Here is a 19,830-nt window from a genome sequence, read left to right as displayed (position 1 = left end):
AGAAGGAGCATCCACACTGCCCCTTCTTGCACAAGAACAACCCTCTTGCGCAACGCTGTTCTTCCTGAACAGTAATAGGTGTAACAGCGTTGCGCAAGAGGGATGTTCTTGTGCAAGAAGGGGCAGTGTAGACGCTCCTTGCGCAAGAGCCTCTTCTGAAAAAATGGTGGCTCATTAGGTATGCAAATGAGGCTCAGCGATATTCCACGCTTAGCCTCATTTGCATATTACTCACACAAGAAGCTGCGAGTGGAGACATAGCCATGGACGGGAGTGCCTAGCGGCGCAGGGCCACGAGCAGAAGGAGATCAGGGTCAGGCGCAGGGAGGGACCTGCCGCTAACTTTTCAATTTGTTGTTTTTCCAGCAGAAAAGACTGTTTGAGTGAAATGGGAAGACGCCGTGAAAACGTTATTTTCAGGGGCTACCGTGTGAGAAGGCGATTGGAATGCAGAGCTTTGGTAATCTCTTGGGAAATGACTGTCGAGCGCTTTTCCGTGTCCTGGGCAACGTTTTAACACGCGCACAAGTCAAACTCAGGCCAAAACGTTTCTGGTTTACAGCAATGAACCCCCCAACGGCTCAACCCGAAAGGGGGGGCTCGTTTCATTTTGTTTCCAGAAGTTCATTTTGTGGGGAACGTGGAATGTGGTTGGCTGGTGGGTTCCATTTCAGAAGGCAGGTTCGGGAAACGGCCCGGCAGCCTGCCCAGCGAAGGCCCGGCCTAAGAAAAGCAGGATGCATTTCACACACTCCCATTTGAACTGTGGCTCCAAACAAGGGCAGACGCCCCCTCCCTGTGGAAAGGAAGAGGCGCTCTCCTTTGCATATCCCTCCCCCCCACCCCGCCTTGGGGAGCTGGAAGGCATTAGCATTTGGTGGCACACCGTGTGTGCGTGCGTGTGTGCGAGCGAGACAGACTCCGCTTCCTTTCAGTCTGTCTGCAGGAAGGGGGAAGAAAGGGCTTGAATGGGTGCCCCTTCGAGGCCCAGCGGAAGCCAACATGCTCCCAGAGATCAAAGCCCCAGGCCCAGAACAGTGCCGCTGGCCGCCCGAGCGCTCTGTCAATGACAGTGGCTATTCATCCGCAGATCACGCCCCGTCACCGCTTGTGTCAAGCCGCCGCCGCCCCTCCTTCTCGGAAAGGGGGCATTCAATATCCATTCAGGAGCTCTCCCCGCCCCCGAGGCAAACACTGCTCCATTCATAAAAGCTCCCAGTGGCTGGCCAAGGGGGGACCAGACGCAGCCATTTCACGGCCTGCGCACCATCTTGCTCCACAGGTTTGGGAAGAGTCGTGAATGGCAGATGGAGAAAGGGGGCAGGCGGGCAGGGAGGCGAGACAGACACATGGATGCATTGAAATGGAAACAACTGGCAAAATCAGGGAACTGCTGCAAATGCTGCCCTGTGTTCTGGGTGAGGAGCAAGGGTGCCCCATGCCCCATGCCCAGCGGGCGCCCAGAATTCAATAAACAGGGCAGTCAAATGCACTGTCTGCAGGGGCCTGGTAGGCGTGCTGGTCCCAGGTCTGAGTCAGACAAGGTGAGGTGGTACCTTTGGCTGGACCAACGTCTGCTGAAGACAAGCGCTGTGCATGTCCCTTCCCCCAGAAGAGGCCGGTCCAATCCAAGAGATTACCTCCCCACCGTGCTCTCTCGGTGTAACAGGTGCACCGCTGGCCAGTCTCTGGCTCTCCGGCTCTTTAGCTAGCTCCTGCAACTGGATTGGCACAGCCAACCCACGGAGTCTGCAATGATCCTAATGACCACTCGACACAAGGGAGTTACTTTATCCACCGCTGAAAGGCAGCCACCTCTGAGGTGGAACATGGCAGCTGTAGCACCCAGGAGTCCCAGTCCCAGTCCGACAAGGACCTCATTGTGTCAGGTGCTGTACAAACAGCTCGCCCTTCCCCCAAAGAGCTACCCGTCTGCACATGACACGCGGCCCAGCCGGCGGGGACAGACAGACGGGGAGTGCCGGGGACAATGAGACGAGACTGAGCGGCACAAGCGAGGTGGGTACCACTCCAGCCAGCTACTGCTCCTTTGGCACGAGGGTTCAGGCTGAAAAGTGGCCCTGTGGCATACAGAGAAGTGCAGGCCACCTTGTGCTGTTTCCTGTCAGTGCTACCAGCAAGGCAGGGCTGTGCTGAGTCACTTCTTGCATGACTCTCAGGCAGCACCCATAGCAGGCCCTGGGAAGACTCTCAGCAACGGCCATGGGCCTGCCATGGAGGCAATCCGCTCAGCAAAGCTGGGGAGCAGGGTGCCTTGCTCTCAGGCTGCAGGGCCTGGGCTAGCCTACTCGGAAAGATGCACACCTGAGAGGCATCAGGTGGTTGCTCTATAAAGAGCAGCTGGATGCTGCCCCATGGAGGAAGGGGGTTGTGCTCAGGAAGGGTCAAGAGTGAGTTGGTTCCAGCCAGGAAACACTGGGAGAGGCAGGATGGGCCCTGCCCAAGTAGGGGAAATACAGCAGAGTTTCCCAGGCTGAAAGGCCTGGGAGAAGGAAGAGAAATGTTGGTTGGACTTTAATTGGGGCTTTTCAGTCTGATTTTTCTGGGATTAAACTCACCTGCCAAAGGAGAGTGTGCTGACCACATAAGGTATCTGTGGAGTTTGAGTAAGGGACTCTCATGAGAGGGAAACTGAGGCAGGGTGCTGCTGCAAAGTGATCTCTGGCCATGAGGGAGGAGGGGTGGAAGGTAAGTGGTTCTGTTACAAGGGGACTAAAAATTGGAAAAGCCAGTTGTGAGAAGGCACTTTCACAGGGGCTCCCATTCTGCAGGGCTCAAGATGGAATCCATCTTGAATCAAAAATGTTCCTGGGTTTTTATAACATTCATATTTTTAAACTTCAGATTTCCATTCTCTCCCCTGCCCCTTTTTTTTCTTTCAATTTTCCTGCTCAGTTCCCTAAAAAGATGAGAAGTGTTGGGTTTTGCCTCTTTATTTTTCCATTTGCTTCCCTGCCACTTTGGGAAAACTCTGCCTGCTTTGCAGTTAGAGAAGCAATGTTTCACTTTTCCTTTGGCCACTTTCCAGATCCTCCAAAGAAGAGGAAGTTTTGGGAAGTTAGAGTGGAAAAAATGAGGTGGGGGAAGAGTCAACATTAAAAACGAGCAACAAAAAATAATCCTTGGATTGCATTCATTCTGTCCTATGGGCCAAAGGGGAAAGACCAAACATGTGAAACTTTTTCAAATTTACATCTACCAACCCTCACTCTTATAAGTGGACTTCATAGCAAAATAAAAAACCCACAACGTCCAGAGAGAATTGATAATGATGAGCTTAATGACACTGTCCCACCTCACACACTCTGAAGCTACAACACTGCAAAGGCAGTAATCCCCTTTTATTGATAGGTACCTTGTATGGGATCCATCTCTTTGAATGATTTATTTGTACAAACCTCCTGCGGGAAATAGATTGTCCTCTTTCCATGCTTGCCAGTTGTTAGATTATATTTCCCCATTTTTAAAATGTCCTCTGTCCTTTAGCTCAAGGGGGAGAGGGCCATAGTTTGGTTCTACGGCCTGTGATGTCTACAAGGTGAAACTAGACAAGCACAATGATAGCGCTGAAGGCCCGGCGAGACCAATCTCTAAAGCAGCCCTATAGTGCACACAATGCCTAGACAGCGCCCCATCCACCTTGTAGTTTAGATGGGCCAGACTTTCAATGTTAATTCCAGCAAAAAGCGGCAGGAGGAAACCCTTCAAGTGCTTCGCAGCTTGGCGAGGGAGGGACTGGAGACTTGCCAGCACCAGCCAAGCATCCAGCAGGTCTATCCTGTGCCTAGCAAGACCAAGAAGAAGGAACCAGTTCCAGCGCTATGCACCAATTGCTTTCCACAGCTCCAGTGACACTTGGTATCTCTGCATGTCTATGCTACAGAGAAGATTGAAGCTGCCGCTGTCGATCTTCCAGGGGTCGAATTAGTGGGTCTAGTGAAGACAGCTCATTTGAACTGAGAGGGATGCTCCCGTCAACGCCGGCAGTCCTGCTGCCACAAGGAGTAAGGGAAGTCGAAGGGAGAGTGTTCTCCCTGCGACTTCCTACAGTGTGGGCAGGGCCAAAATTCAAGTTCGTAGAATCCTAGGGCTGGAAGAGACCACAGGAGTCATCGAGTCCAGCCTCCTCCCAAAGCAGGAACAACCACAACTCAATCAGCCCAGCCAGGGCTTGGTCAAGCCGGAACTTAAACACCTCTAGGGATGGAGATTCCACCCCCTCCCTAGGAACCCAGCCCAGCGCTTCCCCACCCGCCTAGTGAAATAGCTTTTCCTACTAATCAACCTAGACCTCCCCCACTGCAACTTGAGCCCATTGCTCCTTGTTCTGCCACCACGGAGAACAGCCTCTCTCCATCCTCTTTGGAACCTCCCTTCAGGAATTTGAAGGCTGCTTTAAATCCTCCCTTACTCTTCGCTTCTGCAGACTAAAGAAGCCCAAATCCCTTGGCCTCTCCTCATAGGTCATGTGCTCCAGCCCCCTCATCTACTGGATCCCCTACAATGCATCCACATCCTTTGTGTAGTGGGGGCCCCATAACTGGACACAATACTCCAGCTGTGGCCTCAGAGCCGAATAAAGGGGAATAATCACTTCTCTAAATGTGCTGGCAATACTCCTAATGCACCCTAATATGCCATTAGCCTTCTTAGCTACAAGGGCGTCCTGTTGACTCATCTCCAGCTTCTCAGCCACTGGAATCCCCAGGGCCTTTTCTGCAGAACTGCTACTTAGCCAGTCGGTCCCCAGCCTGTACCAATGTTTGGGATTTCTTGTTGAACCTCATCAGATTTCTTTTGGCCCAATCCTCTAATCTCTCCAGGTCACTCTGGACCCTCTCTCTGCCGTCCAACGTATCTACCTCTCCCCGTATCTTACTGTCATCCACAAACATGCTGAGGGTGCAATCCAACCCCTCGTCCAGGTCATTAATAAAGATGTTGAACAAAACCGGTCCCAGAACTGAACCTTGGGGCACTCCGCTAGAAACCGACTGCCAACTGACTTCAGCTACGCAATTAACATAGCTGAAGTTGCGTATCTTAATTCAACCTTGTCCCGTAGTGTAGACGTACCCTATAAACATAGCTAAGAGGCCAGTTAATCCAGGTTTAATTGTTATTTTGCATCATCAGAATGACTCTCAGCAGCCAGAACATTCTGGTGAATCTGACCCAAGTGCTACTAGTATTTTAAATACTTTCCATCTTTTAACAGCAACTCTGTGTCAGTGTAACTCCATGGAATCTCCTAAAGTTACACTGCTGTAAAAATGGTGTAACTGAGTGGAAAATCAAACCCGTAAAGGCAACAGCAGGAAGAATAATATCTTGTTCCAGCATTTTAGCTTGCATGGTTTCACTGAAATAAAAAGCCACTATCTAATTCCAGCAAGCAGTAGATTGCATTAGAAATACCTTGCATGGAGTCATTATTGTGATGTAGATGGTAAAGTCCAAATCAAATCATGTCAAAAGCGGTTCTCGATGTATGTTTGTGTATATAGTTGCACTGGGGAAAGGATAGATTGAACAATCATTTCACGGTATTTTGAGACATTTGGAAAGAATTCCTGAAATCAAAGAACTATTTAAAAGAGGGAGGGATTTAAATCAGTGTTCAGAGATCCTTCAAAATCTTAATCTCATTAAAATCAACAGAAATACTTATGTGAGTAAAGGATTTGCTGGGCCTGCAAATTGTATTAGTGGATTTCAAACATGCGTGCATGTATTCATATTTTTTTTTCCATAGACAATTTGCAGACTAAAGAATACTTATGTGAGTAAGGATTTGCTGGGCCTGCAAATTGTATTAGTGGATTTCAAACATGCGTGCATGTATTCATATTTTTTCCTCCATAGACAATTTGCAGTCTATACAACATGGTTCTTATATGATGAGCAAAACTTGACTCGCTGTCCAGTAAACCTAATCTCCACTTGGCCCCTTCTGGAAAATGCATATTAGTGCTGTCTCTGAGTTTTGTGCGGCACTTTAGCTGAGCACACCTCTAATACCACATGTTAAAATTTCCATTGGTGGATCTTTTTTTTTTTCCCATAACCTTCTACATTTTCCCCCTCCTGTCTTTTTATGTTTGCTTCGCCATGTGTGTCCTCTCAGGCTACATTCCTTGGTGAGTTATTTCAAGATACACCAGTGCAAGGAAATGCTGATTCTCAGGTGTCGACCTACAAGGATAGCGTTAGTCTAGACCATGTAGCGTCTGGCCTAGATCTTCAGCTAGTGTAAACAGGGCGATGCCGATTTACACCAGGTGAAGATCTGGCCCGTAGTCTTTGCCTTCTGTACCGCTTTGCTGACCGGAACAGCCTGCGTGTGTTTTCCATCATAAAATCCTTTCCGACAATTACCATTAATTATTTGCCAGCAATATGACAAGCTCTTAAATGAGTCTTTTCCCGCTTGACTAGAACCTGCAGGTCTCCCAAATACCAAGTCCTGATTTCTCCATGAAACCTACATGAGCAAGTCGAGAGGGAAAACCTGGCTGCTGCACGGGGCCATGGCTTCTCTCACCTCCGTGGTGAGAGCAAGGAGTTTGCCCCAGCTGCTCTCTACATTCCCCCTGGCAAAGAGACCGCTGCCGGGATCCAGGTGACATTCCTTTGAGAGGGGCCTACTCTCCGGGATCTAATTTCAAATGACCCTAAGGAACTTGGGAGAAGGGCAAGAGGAACCTATTAAGGGCAGCTCCCCTCCCTCCTCTGGTCCACGTGGAGAAGAAGAGTCCTAGTCCCTTGACCTCAGTGAAGCCTCCTCCCTCCCCAGGGAAACCAAAAGGAGGCACATGTTGTGTTTATAAAGTGGGGGAAGCTGTTACCCAAAGAGGCCTCTACCAGGACAAGAGACTCAGGCTGCAGCTGAGACAGCTTCCTTCCCAGCCCGTGCTCCCCCTCCCATCGATAGAGTCCTTGGGCCATGCTCCTGCGCGCGTCTCCATCTCGCCCCATTCTGGCTCTCCACAAGGCACCCGTGTGCCGGAGGGGTCTCCTGCCACCTGCACCCCAAGCGTCCTCCTTCGCCCTCTCCCAACCCCGCCTCCTTCAGCTAGCTCCCAGCCACCAGCCTCCGTTCCTCCCCCGGCCACTCCCTTCTCTCTCCTCATTCCCGACTGACAGGACAGCAGGAGCAGAACCTCCCGAGCTGCATGTGGTGACCCAGGGCTAGCATCCCCCAAGAGCCCCCGGCATGCAGGGCTCCCCCTTCTCCTGGCCTGCCCAGGACAGCCTGCTTCTCAACAGCTTTATCTGGCCTCCCCTGGGCCGGTTCCTCTCTCCTTGGCTGGCTTTCGCCATTGGCCCTTTGCCATGCCAGGGCGCCTAGTCACTGGAGCAGCTCCAACGAAGAGGGAGGAAATGCTCCTCGGAGAGAGGCACGGCCGCGTGCTCTGCCTGTTGTAAGAGTCCCATCTTCTCCACAGCGGCTGTGTGTTAAGGGGCTGGCTCCCAGCCGGTGTGCATCAGCAGCAAGGGGGCTACGCTCATCTCCTCCAGTCGGGGGGGTCTGGCCTGGTGGGCAGCAGGCGGGGACAATGTTCAAGGAGGGCTGCCTGCTGGTGGGCCCCCATTTGAAAAGCTGGCCTAGGTGTGTGCTGGGCACATGGCTGGGGGGCACCGTAGGCCCGTTTTGTCTGTCAGGACGCCTGCAAGGGCAGGCAGAGGGGCACACAGCAGCTCGGGGAGCCTGTGCTCCAGCCAGCCTGCTAACACCAGAAACAAGGACACAGCTGCCTCAGCCGCACCTCTGAGCAGCCCGCTGGGCCGCGCAGCCCTCCGGGCCGCGCAGCCCTCCAGCTCGGGACCCGCAGCAGTCCCATCTCTGTCCTCGGCGGAAGGAAGGCGGAAGGCCAGAACAAAGCAAAGGGGGCACGCCAAAGGCATCCTCTGTGCTGGTTTCAATTCCCCAAATGCGCCAACGACTGATGCACTAGGACTCCGGCTTGTGCAGCTGTGCCGTGGGGGTGTTTACATGCAGCCAGACCTCTTCTGTGGCCACAAGGGGTGGGCGGTGGCGCACACACATCCTCATCCTACCCAGTGCTTACTGTATGATGCCGGGGGAGGGGTCGGCTTCCCCCATTTCCAGCTAAGTGGTGACCAGATCTGAGCAGAGCGATTCATTTCACCCTTTGTTCTGTCTGCAGGCCGATGTGGTTCCCACCAGTGTGTTCAGTCTCTGAAATTCCTCAGTGCCAGCGGGATTTAGCTAGCAGGTTCCTCACCCATCCTGCATTTCCAGAATGGCCTGCAGCCAGCTGAGTTCTGACATGTGAACAGTAGCTTCCAATTCAACGCCCGCTGGAGCCGGTGGAACGAGAGGGAGGTGGCCTGGTCCCTGTGTGATAAGAGCCCACAGCCTTTTGCTCTCAATCCCCCCAACACACTACCCCTCCAGTGGTTCCACCTGTGGGAGCAATGGCGGGAGTGAGAGCGCACACGTGCCTAGGCGCAGGCGCCGCTAGCGAACCCTCTAGGCACCGCTCTGCATAAGCATCTAAATACGGTTACAAATCCAGCCTGTAGTGGTTAAAGTATCTACCCAGCTGCTTCCACTGTTGCTACCAGGGAAGTGTGACCCACACACCCTCTGGGGTGGGTCGCTGTCCCATGTGGTGGCACCGAGTCCACTTACAGAGAGAGAATGAGTCTGCTCTACAGCCTCAGCTGAGAGTCAGCTGCTTCTCCTCACGTGATAGAGGCTCATGCCCTGAGCTCCAGAGGGCCCAGGTTTGGTTCTGCCTGTTGGCGATATGGGGGTGAAATTCGATGAGAAAAGTTAGTGCCTTGGAATCAGGTGTCCAATGCAAAGACTCCCGGCTAGAAATCCACTTCGTGCTAACCTCTTGCAATTCCTGCTCCAAATGCACCTTTCCTGCCCACGAACCTGCTCGCTGAGCAAACGGCACAAAGCAGGGCAGGGACACATACCAGACAAGGGAAGCTGATGGACGCTTGCCCACCTGCACCAATGTCCCCTCTACTGCTTTTCATCCACATGCAGAATAAACGTTCTGTGCACTGAAACGTGAGGATGTGCACCACCAGTAGAATGAAAACCCCTAGCTGTGGGCACTCTGCTGATCCGCTGGGCGGCATCTGAATCTCTCCTGAGCAGCCGCACAAGCATTCAGCTTCCAGGGAACTCTGAGCTGCGCCCTCCCTCTTTACAGCCTTCCTCGCCTTAGGAGAGGCAAAATATCTCAGAGACTGCAAATTTCAGGGTCGATCCTGTGCAGAATGTACTGAGGAAGAAACGCCCGCCCAGGCTGGAGTTTGGGGGTTGCCTGGGTAAGCACAGCTAGGCCGAGCCATTCCTTCCCTGAGTGAATAACAGCACCCATTGCTCCTGAAACGGGTTTCACAATCACGGGAGGGGTGGGGGGGCTTTCGCCCAGGGAGGCTTGTTTGCTGTGAGCGCAACGCTCAGCTCGGCCTTGGGAGCAGGCCAAATGCCTGTGCACAGCCGTTTTCACTGCAAGGCGGATGCACTAGCCCCGTGGAGCAAAGAGCCGGTGACAGGGCAGTGTTAAAGACAAGCGGGGTGCAGAAGGAACACATCCCCTCCCCAGAGCTTCCCGTCTCCTGGACCGTAAGCTGAGACACACCCCCTCAAGCAGCAGACGCCGCAGCAGGAGCAGAACCACAAGAGGGTGCCTGGCTGGGGGCCATCTGCAGCTTCCAGCCATACTGCCAGGCCGGGTGGCAACAGCACCACCTGATGGGAGACGGAGGCGTCCCACGTGGGAGCCCTCTGCCATCTCTGCAGAAGCTGAGCCCCTCCTGCAGAGCACTGGGGTTGTGGGCCCTCCAGCGGCGTGACCCTGCTGAGCTGTACGCACACACAATCACACCTGCCATGCTGCACACGGCACGCAGGCACATGCACACGCTCACACTGCATGCAGTATGTATGCTCCTTGCACAAGCACATCGCACGCTGCGTGCATGCACGCTGCACAAACACACACTCTGAACGCCGCAGGCAGGCACACCACACCGACACTCTGTACAGCAAACAAAGCACAAACACTACTTGTGCGTTGCAAACACACACCCTACTCCGAGTGCAGGAAGGCTGCACAAACCCACTGCGAGCAGCACATATGCAGCCTGCACAAATGACATGTGTTGCACAAACACACGTATTGCACACATTGTGCCTGTGCCCTGCACAAACACACACAGAGCACACCTGGCCCCACACACACATTCACTGGCATGGCTGGCGGTAAGTCTTGGCTAGGGACTCGGCCTCCTTTCTGAGACATTTCTTCTTCTCCTCCGTTCTCTCCTGCAGCTTTGTCCTGTCGTCACAAGACACATAACACTGCCCGGCCAAACAACACTGAGAACGTGACAACAGCAGCCAGATCCCGCCTGAGGACGCTGACTTCTAGAGCTCGCCACACTCTGAAATTCAGGACCCTTTAAGACGGCCCAGGCGGGCACTCGGGAACTGAGCCGCCAGAAACCGTGACTAGCCAGTTCTGGAAACGGAGGTGGCTTTCAATGGGATCCAATCTGTGTCTGTGGAAACCTTCCATACCCTACGTTTGGGCCCCACGGTCAGTCCAGCAGCCCCCTATGGCAGGGGTGGAGAACCTATGGCCTGCCCCAGAACCTGGAGCGGCACAAAACCTAGCAGCATGGGCCTCGCTAGACTCTGGAACATGGGGGGTGGGTTTGTCTTTTCACTTTTGTGCGGCCCCCACCTGATTTTTCTGGGGGTCAGTGGCTCCCGCCCCACAAAAGTTCCCCCTCCCAGCTCTATGACCCCCCTTCAGCTGAACGGGATTCACTAGCAGGTGATAAGATAAGATAATTCTCTGCGCCCTCCCTGCCCATCTGCTCAGCCCACATTGCACAGGCTTCCCGCTGCACGCAGGGGAAAGCAACGGGAGTTGGGCGGGGCCTACAGCGGCCGTGCCCAAGCGCGCCACTTTTGGAAACACAGGAAGCTCTGGCATCTCTCTGCCATAAGCCCAGTCTAGCCGCTCGGGGAAGCCTGCTTCTGGGATGCCAGTAGTCGGTCCTTTCATGAAGTGAAAGCGACCAGCCCCCCACCAAGGCACATCTGCTCCAAGTCCTCCTTTCACTGGGAGGCAGGGGACGGGGCACCTTCCGCGCGAAAAGCCAGTCCAGATTGTCTGCTTTGGCTTGCCCCCGTTGCTATCAGCCTCGCAACCCCTGGGTGGAAACCTGGTGACAGCTGCTGAGGAAATGCCCAGGCCGAGTAGGACAAACAGGTAATGAATCAGACTGCACGCCAGACACAGCTTGCGGAGCTAGGAGCCAACCCATCCCATCTCCCGGCCCTGCTCAGACAGGAGCCGGGCTGCATGTACCACTGTTGCCTGGCCGGCGGCTCAGGTTCTCAGCGATCTAGATACACAGACCCTCCCTCGCACCGAGCCATCTGCCAGAAAGCTCCGTCCCGGGAACGCTAAGGGAGCAGTGCAAAGTTCACTCTGCCCCCTTGTGCATTCGCACTACGGCGCAGCCCGTCGTTAAACCATCGCACAGGCCTCGTCCTGAAATAATACAGTGTCCTACGACTGCACTTCCCAATAGCCCGCAGCGCCAAAGGGAGCGTTTGTACTACTCCCACCGCACTGAGGGTGCTTAGCTGTACACCAGTGGCAGTCACTGAGTGGGTCAGAAGGGTGTTCATGGAATGTACTGCAGGGTGGGAGTGGGGGTTAAGACCAAAAAAAAGCAATTCCATCATGTGGAACCATTTAGCTACACACTTACCAGGAGACCCTGTGTGCCCCACTTAATGAGTCAGCAGGGGGCAGCCCATTAGCTGGGCAGCTGAAGAGAGGACCTCTCTTTCGGATGGGAGTACTGGGGATGTGAGGCCTTTTGGGCTTTGAACCTTTCACATTCTCAAACTTTTCTCTGAAGCCATGAGAGTTTCCTTCTTCTGGACAAAATCTGAGACTCTCCTGGGGGTGCAGGAGCTGGGGCATTAGCAAAACTCTGGGGAGATCTTTGTCAGAGTTTGCAACACTGACATTGTCTCTCTCCCAGAGCTCAGGTGCTATGCAGCTTTTCAGTTCATGTGTTGCAGAAAAGGTTACCGCGGTTTTTTAAAGTCACCTGGCAGCACAGATCAACCTTGTAAAATCTCGGCCCAAAAGGAGAAAGTTTTGAAAAGTTACAAGCAACTGGAAAAGGGGCTGGAGGAAGGAGAATCTCTTCCAGTTTGTCTACCCTGGTTCCCATACTGCTTTCATCACCACAGTGGATGGTTAAGCATCCTCAGTTAACTACCAAGTTTGCTGCTGCTTACATCATAATGCCACCGTTTATTTGGATCAGCATGGCCTGCTTTTGAAATGGTCCAGGGTGCACTTGCACGCCCAATGAATGTGCACACTTACTGCCATTGCATGTACAAACGGAGACGCTGCACCCACGCAGCCAGCTGCTGTCGGAGTGAAACCCAGCCCCCACTGAGGTCAATGGCAGTTCTGCAATTGACTTCGACGGCCCCAAGATTTCACCCTTGGTGTCGAAATGGCCATGCACAGCTCTGGGAATTGCCATGGACACTCGCTTGGTTGGGGACTGGCCCTCCGGGCTGTTTAAAGGGCAGGCTCGCTCTCTGTGTGTACATATAAAGAACAGGATGAGCTGAACAGGGGAGTAACGGAATAAAACATGACGTCTGGCTGTCTGGGAGGCTCAAGGCCACAGAGAAACCATTGCTTTTCCGCTTCCCGACCTAGGGTTTACAAACGCATCTGGGTTATTTCTCCCCTGGAGGAATGTGTATGTAACGCTCATTAACAGACCACCACTGCCCTTTGACTATGTCTGTGCTTTGGAACCGTACTTGCACAAAAGCAATGTAATTTAAGCAGCAGGAGGAAAGGGGTAGCAACAACTGGGCAGAAAAAAACCAAACTCAGGCCTCATCCTCCAGTCATTGCCAGATACAAGTAATTTACACACGTGAGAAGTCTCAGTAAAGTCACATACAACGCGTACGGGATCAAGCCCCAACCTTGTCCAGCATTAAAATCGTTGATGACAATAGGCAGGTGCGGCTGGCATGTTCTCCTGACCATATTTCCTAGCCTCTGGAATGCCTGGGGTTCGATAGTAAGAAACACCCTTTACCGTGTCTCGGGGAAAGAGACGGTTTAATTTAAGGCATCATAAAAAAATTCAAACTCAAAAGATCCCGTCCTTTTTAATAAATGATCCCTATTTTTAAAGGTGATGCAGCGTGTTCAGCAGAGCGACACCCACGCTGTGCAGTGACATTTAGCTACGAACCTTAAGAAGAATGCGAAAACTATAGGAAATGCTCCATGCAAAGCAAAACCCGGCTGGCGTTTGTGCAGCCTTTGCTGTCAACAATTATCAATGGGCGCTGGGGATGTGCTGGAGAAAGGAGACTGTTCCGATAAGCCATCCCCACCTTGGAGGAGTCTAACACCTCTGCTGTCTTTAGTTTTTAACAAGGTGCAGTGTTGTGCCCTCGTAATCATGCGTCTTGCCATTTGCACCAATGGCAGGAAACTGCACGAATTGCATTCCGTTGTGTTCTTAATGAACTGGGAAAGGCAGTGTTTTATAATCCAGGGACACTGGCACCTGACAATGGGACCAATCCTGCTTCCATTCTGGCTGCCACTGACGCCAAGTGCAGCCCAGGCGGGCTAGCTGGGCCTGACTGTAATCTCATAGGAATGGGAAGGAACTCCATTGTCACACCAGCCTGAAAACCTTGCGCACAGAGCCACTGTCTGCTTCGCCTGGCTGCCCCCAGCCATGCAATCGCTCCCCAGTAGAAAGAGACACGGGCCAATTCACGCCTTAACGGATACAGTAACAGGCAGGTTACGTGGGTCCAGCCAGACAAGTGGATCTGGCGAGTTCTGAGGAGGTGACTATTGAATCCAATAGCAGGAAGACCAGTTCTCCCACCGCCCGGTCCTTTCCCCCACGTGCCCCCCCCCCCCCCAGCTCCAAGAAAATAAACCCCTTTACCTTCGTCGCGTTTGCGCTTGTTGCTTTCGGCGCTGGGGGATGTAATTCCCAGAATTCCACTAATGGAGTAGGAGGAGCCGGCGGAATCCGTGCTCGCTGAGGAGACCTGGGTCACGGACCCCGTGGAGGCTGCAATTACAAGCAGAGTCGTCAGCGTGCCGCCGGACGGGACAGCCAAGGCACGTGCACGATGTTGGCCATCTTGGGACTGCCCTGGGAGGCGCTGCTCATGCCCAGAGCCACCAGCACTCAGCTGCCTCTGCAGTGCCCCCGTGGCAGCGGAACGGGGCGATATTGCCTCTGACTCGGGAGTTGGGCGCAGAGCAAATCCGGGGTCGAACACACAGCCACCTGCGGTATGGGCTGTGCGTGTGCCCCTGCCGCGGGGCTCGCAGGCCCCTCTCTGTGACTCAGGCAATGGAGCAGGCCTGGGCCACCTCAGCCATGGGGCATGGTCGAAGCGCAGGACCTGCCCAACATGGGATTCTGGCAGGGGTGAGGAAGGGAGGGAGCCGGTTAGACAGAACCTGCTGGGAGAAAGGAGTCCCTGGATTAGGGCAAGGCCTTGTGGAGCAGCCAGCGGCCTGGTTCCATGCTCTCTCCCCTTCTTCTTCACAGGGAGAATCGCTGGAAGCTGGAAGGGAGCTGGGCAGCCCCTGGCAACTCTCCGACTCGCGGCCAGGAGTGAAGTGAGGCCGGCACACTGGGAGGCTGGTCCGGGCTTTCCAGAGGAGGTGGAAATACGGCCTCCTCCCTTGGTCTGGAGGCAGGGCAAAGGGAGGGCCTGGTTCTCCCTCCTCTTCCCTCTGCCCCCAACCCAACTGGGGTAACCCAGAGACAGTCAAACTGTGATGTGGCCCCCAGAATGCCCAATGAACGCCCAAGACTTTGTGGACTCTAGAGTTGGGGCCTGCTGGCCACTCTGGGAGCCCCGCCACCGCAAGGAAAGCAGCCTTGGGCCCTCCGTGCAGTGTGGGGGCCAGGGCTGCCTCATGGCTCTAGGAGGGGGGGCAGCGCAAACAGGGGCAAAGGGGCTGAAACTGGCACCACAGCTGGGGCTAGGAGCACAGTCCCGGGTGTGGGTCCTGCAGCGTGTGCGGGGCCAGGAGCAGAGCCCCTGGTGTGGGACCAGCAACCAGGACCTTGGGCATGGGGCTAGTGGCTGGGACCCTGCACAAAATCTGGGGGTGCTGCAGCAACCCCACACTCCTAGTTCCCTATTTGTACAGCGCCTAGTGCAACGGTCCTGACTGGGGCTCCTAGGCACCAGTCAGTAACAACTACACTGTGCGGGTACGTCTCGACTACATCCCTTTTTCGGAAACGGGATGTAAATTAGACGTATCGAAATTGCTAATGAAGCGGGGATTTAAATATCCCGCACTTCATTAACATAAAAATGGCTGCCACTTTTTTTTCGGCACGGAGCTTTGTCGGAGAAAAGCAGCAGTCTAGAGGCTGATCTTTCGCCAAGGGAAGCCTTTTCCGATAGATCCTGTATACCCGGTGCTACAAGACATAAGGGATCTATCGGAAAAGGCTTCCCTTGGCTAAAGATCAGCCTCCAGACTGCTGCTTTTCTCCGACACAGCTCCGTGCCAAAAAAAAGCAGCAGCCATGTTTATGCTAATGAAGCGCGGGGTATTTAAATCCCTGCTTCATTAGCAATTTCGATACGTCTAATTTACATCCTGTTTCCGAAAAAGGGATGTAGTCTAGACATACCCTGCTTGTCTTCCGGACCCCTGAGGGCCGGTGAGCAGAGCCACACCTGTCCTACTCCTTATACCTGCCCTCCCCCCCGGTTGTTGTGCTCCATCTGCCTTTCTCTTTCTCCCCTCGGCTCCCTCGCAGGCGATGCATTGAATATCCCACGCTGAGCCGCTACCAAAGACTCTCGTGTGATCTGGAGTTAACCCGAAGCCACGGCCCAAGACAGCTGCTGTATTATTAGTGAGGGACCCACAGGGCTGGGAACCTGCCCGCAGCGGCTGCCATTGGCCAGCATTACCCAGAATACTAAATGGAAGGGAAGCCCCACACCAGGGCCTGCTATGGGAAGCCTGCGAAGCAGGTTGTCTAATGTCTGCTGATCGGCTCACAGCCGTGAAGAGGTGGACCGGCTCTGGATGGAGAGGGTCGTTGTCATGCTAATGCATAGCACTTACACAGGTCACTTTGTGCTCACAAAGCATGCTGGAGATGCAAACTGATTAGCCTTCAACACAACCCCTAGGAAGCAAGTAATTAAACAAGTTCTCCAGGAGGGAAACTGAGGCACAATGGCTAAGTGATGTGACCAAGGGCACAGGGGATTAGTGTCCAAGCCAAGAGTTCAAATCCCAGCACTGACTCCCTCTGTAACCATGGACAAAACACTTACTCTCCTTCCTTTGGTCTCCCCATTCCCCTTCGTGTGTGGTAAAAGTTAGTCAATGTACAGGACTCACTGCCCGGCTTCCGCCAGCACAAACAGGCAGCAGATCCCCAGGGTGAAAACCCAGGCAGAGCTAGAGTGAGGAGATACCAACAAGCCTGGGTCTCGGAGCCAAAGAGCACGGCACATAGAGTGGGCAGAGGATGGAGCAGAACCCCCACCAGAGCTGCCTAGGACACGGCAGACCGTGCATGGCAGGGGAGGGGAGGTACTGGCCTGGCCTATGGGATGTGTCATTAATGATGATCAATGTAAATTTAGAGCTGCCAGCCAGCGCTGCTGCTGTGCCCCTGTGGCCTCTTCCAGGTTCTCCACAGCTGACTCCCCATCAGGGAAGCAGACACGTGCTTTGGGCCAAGGCAGCAGGGTGTTGTCCCCTCTGGGGAGGCATGAGGGGCCGGGCTGCCATCCCACAGCTGCTAAGCCCAGAGTGCCAGCAGGCAGAGTCTGTGCTCCCTTTGGGCTTGGCAGCCACTGCACCTCGATCAGCCTCTGAGCTTCTCTCTGTGTATGGCAAAGCAGAGTCAGGATCTGCTCCTGTATAAACCATGGCCAGGTCCTCCGGGGCCATTGGCAGGGCTGCTATTGCCCTCGCCGGCAACACAAGCTTTCAATTACCACTCTCACGAGCTGATGAGGCTCTGAGAGCCACTTGCTTGATCAAACAAGCCCAGATGTTTGGCTGACGCAGGAGGGCGGGGTGCACATCCGCACATGCCTCCGTGCATAAAAGAAAATGTATTCTGCACATGCATGGAAAAAATAAGAGGGAGCATTGCTCCTGAGAAGTGAGCATTAGCCCCAGGTTGCACATGCGGCCCAGCTTCGGCTGCCTTTCCTCGCACTGAGCAGCACCGTGTCCTACCATAGCTATTTGCAGAATAAGGTACCAGAGCCACAAGCCAGAAGGGCTTAACGGAGGTCCTATTTTGCAGCATTGCTGGTAACAGAACCCAGCCTGAGTCCTGGTCTTGTCCTTGGGATGAAGGAACATCTTCCTTGCCTTTCAAAACTCTCCACGGAACACCCTGTTACTAAGGAAGCAACCCCAAGTCTCACCTTTGGAGGGTTAGCTCCTCAAAAAATGAGGAGTAACGTTAATTTGAACCAAGGGGTTTGGTTTGAACTAACACGTCCTGGCGTTCACTTTCACTTTCGAAACAGCTGTTGAGCGGAGTAACGCGCCAGCGAGATCTTGCTAATGAAGCCCGGGATATTTAAATCCCCGCTTCATTGACTATTTCGAATGCCTGCATTTGCATCCCTAGTTCAGACTAGGGGGCAAGTGTAGACATACCCTAAAGGACATATCTGGGTTAACTGAAGTAAATCCCTGTGTTCTGCCCAAAAGGAGGCATGAATGCTCCGGGACATGGAAATGCCAGATGAGGCCTGCTCCACCAGATTATCTGAATTAGCATTAATAAAGGAAGAATATGTGATATACATGCAGTTGCCTAAGACCATGTTTAGAGAGAGCAAAAATCTCCACAAACAAGAAAGTTGGGCTGAACTGTGTGTGTCACAATTGCTATCTCCAGCCATGCATCGCATCAGAGCCTGGCTAAGGCACGCTGTCCTGGCCTAAACCTCTGCATCTGAATGAAGAAGGAGAAGGAAAGAAAAGGAGAAGAAAGTTTGGAAAGTTTTGGTACCTCTTCACTCAAGACTGCAAGTGCACAAAGAATGGTAGCAGGGATGGTTGATAGAAGAAAAAAACACATTCAAAACTACTTACTGACTAATGATGCAGAAAATGTTATGAATAAGTATCCCTTTCTTGATTTATTACTTTAATTATCTGACATTCTATAGACCCCCATTAGTGGGGGGGTGGTTTAGATTTCAATTTTCTGTCTCACGGTGAAAGCTATTTATCATAATAATCAGTAAAATTCAAAACCTTTGAGCAGTATTTAGAAAATTCATTTACCATGTTCAGCCCTTGCAGGATGACAAAGAAGGCACATTAGGACGAGTGCTGAAGTGTTTTATGCAGAATTATCTGTCCATACGAGTGATTAAAAGTTCTTTAGATTATTTGTATTCCATTGTATTATTTTTTTAATATAAAAAAAGTTTCACTTACCTATGCTGTGACTAGAGGCTGGGACTTGCTGGTTGGGTGGTTGCTGTACTTTAGTCCGTATGATCCTGCATGGAGTTGGAAAGAAACAAAGGGCTCTTTATTATTAGGCATGCACAGTATAAAAATGGCAGGTAAATAATAACAGCGCATGGAAACACCAAAGGCTCTTTCGTCCCCTCAGGACACTTAGCCGGTAAAGAAAACACCTTTTCCTGTGTTCTTCCATTGAAATCTTATAAAAGTTACACAACTGGGCAGATCCAGGGCCAAATTTTCAAAACTGCTGAAGGCCCAGATCCTCAAAGGCATTTGGGAACCTCTCTGAAATCCATGAGAGTAAAGTACGTAAAAACACCTGAGAATCTGGGCCTAGGTGAGCGAGAAGACCATGTGCCATTGAGATTCAGGTGCCTAAGCACCTACGGTTTTCAGCTGCCTGAAAACACAAGTAAATGCCAAGCTGGATTTTCAAAAGTGTCGAGGTGCCCAACTCCTGTTGATTTCAGTGAAAATTTGGCACCAACTTATTTGAAAATCACCTATCTTTAGGTGCCTAAATACCATTAAAAATCTGGCCCAAAGTCACTGTAGAAAATGGGACTTACACTCCAAGTCTCTTAGTGCTTTAGAAATTTTCACCCCAAATAAACATAACAGTAAGCCAACAAATCTCGAACCAAATGCAAGACATTGAAACTCAAAAATTACCTTGTCATAGACCATCTTCTGCTGCCTTTTACACTGATGTAAAACTGGAGTAACTCTATGAATTTCAAAGGGGTGACTCCCAATTTACACCAGTGCTTCCATAGAGCAGCATCTGTTACAGTTGTGCATGTGGCATAGAAAGACACGGAGGCTTTTTGGAAAGGAGGAGTTGACAAGAAAGGCAATAGGAATGCATTGGCAAAAAGCAACAGTGACACTGTCGTAACAGGAGAGACGTTGGGTCTGAGTCTCCTCCCCATGACATAAATGGGGGTTTTGCCATTGGCTTCAGCGGAAGGAAAATCAGACCCAAACACTGACAGTAGAGTGGTCTTGACTCAGCTGATACATAGTTCATTGGCATGCTTCTCGTAGTGGACGTGTATGTTTTATGTACTGGTCTGACAGCATGCGGTGGGGATGATTTCTCCCGGGGCTATTTAATAAGCTCGATTCCCAGTTTAGGCCTTGCTGTACACCAGTTTTTTGCACATTGACATGTTCACCCAAGAATGCCAAAACTTCATTCATGAACCGACCATGT

The 19,830-nt window shown here is 52.4% G+C and overlaps 1 protein-coding gene across 11 annotated transcripts in view; it reads right to left on the bottom strand.

Annotated features, from left to right (window-relative positions):
- The window catches only part of PAX5 (paired box 5), a 209,738-nt gene that overhangs the window by 164,503 nt on the left and 25,405 nt on the right, over positions 1-19,830 (bottom strand). For all 11 annotated transcript variants that reach the window (XM_075931256.2, XM_075931260.2, XM_075931251.2 and 8 more), the window contains exons 4-5: positions 18,579-18,643; positions 14,053-14,181 (exon numbers count right to left, since the gene is read on the bottom strand). In XM_075931256.2, the coding sequence (XP_075787371.1) occupies positions 14,053-14,181; positions 18,579-18,643 (194 nt within the window). The remainder of the gene's footprint in view (positions 1-14,052; positions 14,182-18,578; positions 18,644-19,830) is intronic.

The sequence above is a fragment of the Pelodiscus sinensis genome, chromosome 6 (assembly GCF_052426305.1).
Source record: "Pelodiscus sinensis isolate ZL-2025 chromosome 6, ASM5242630v1, whole genome shotgun sequence".
NCBI classification, from domain to species: Eukaryota; Metazoa; Chordata; order Testudines; family Trionychidae; genus Pelodiscus; species Pelodiscus sinensis.
Note: the sequence above shows the minus strand (reverse complement) of the source record. Positions and strands in the feature narration are given on the sequence as shown.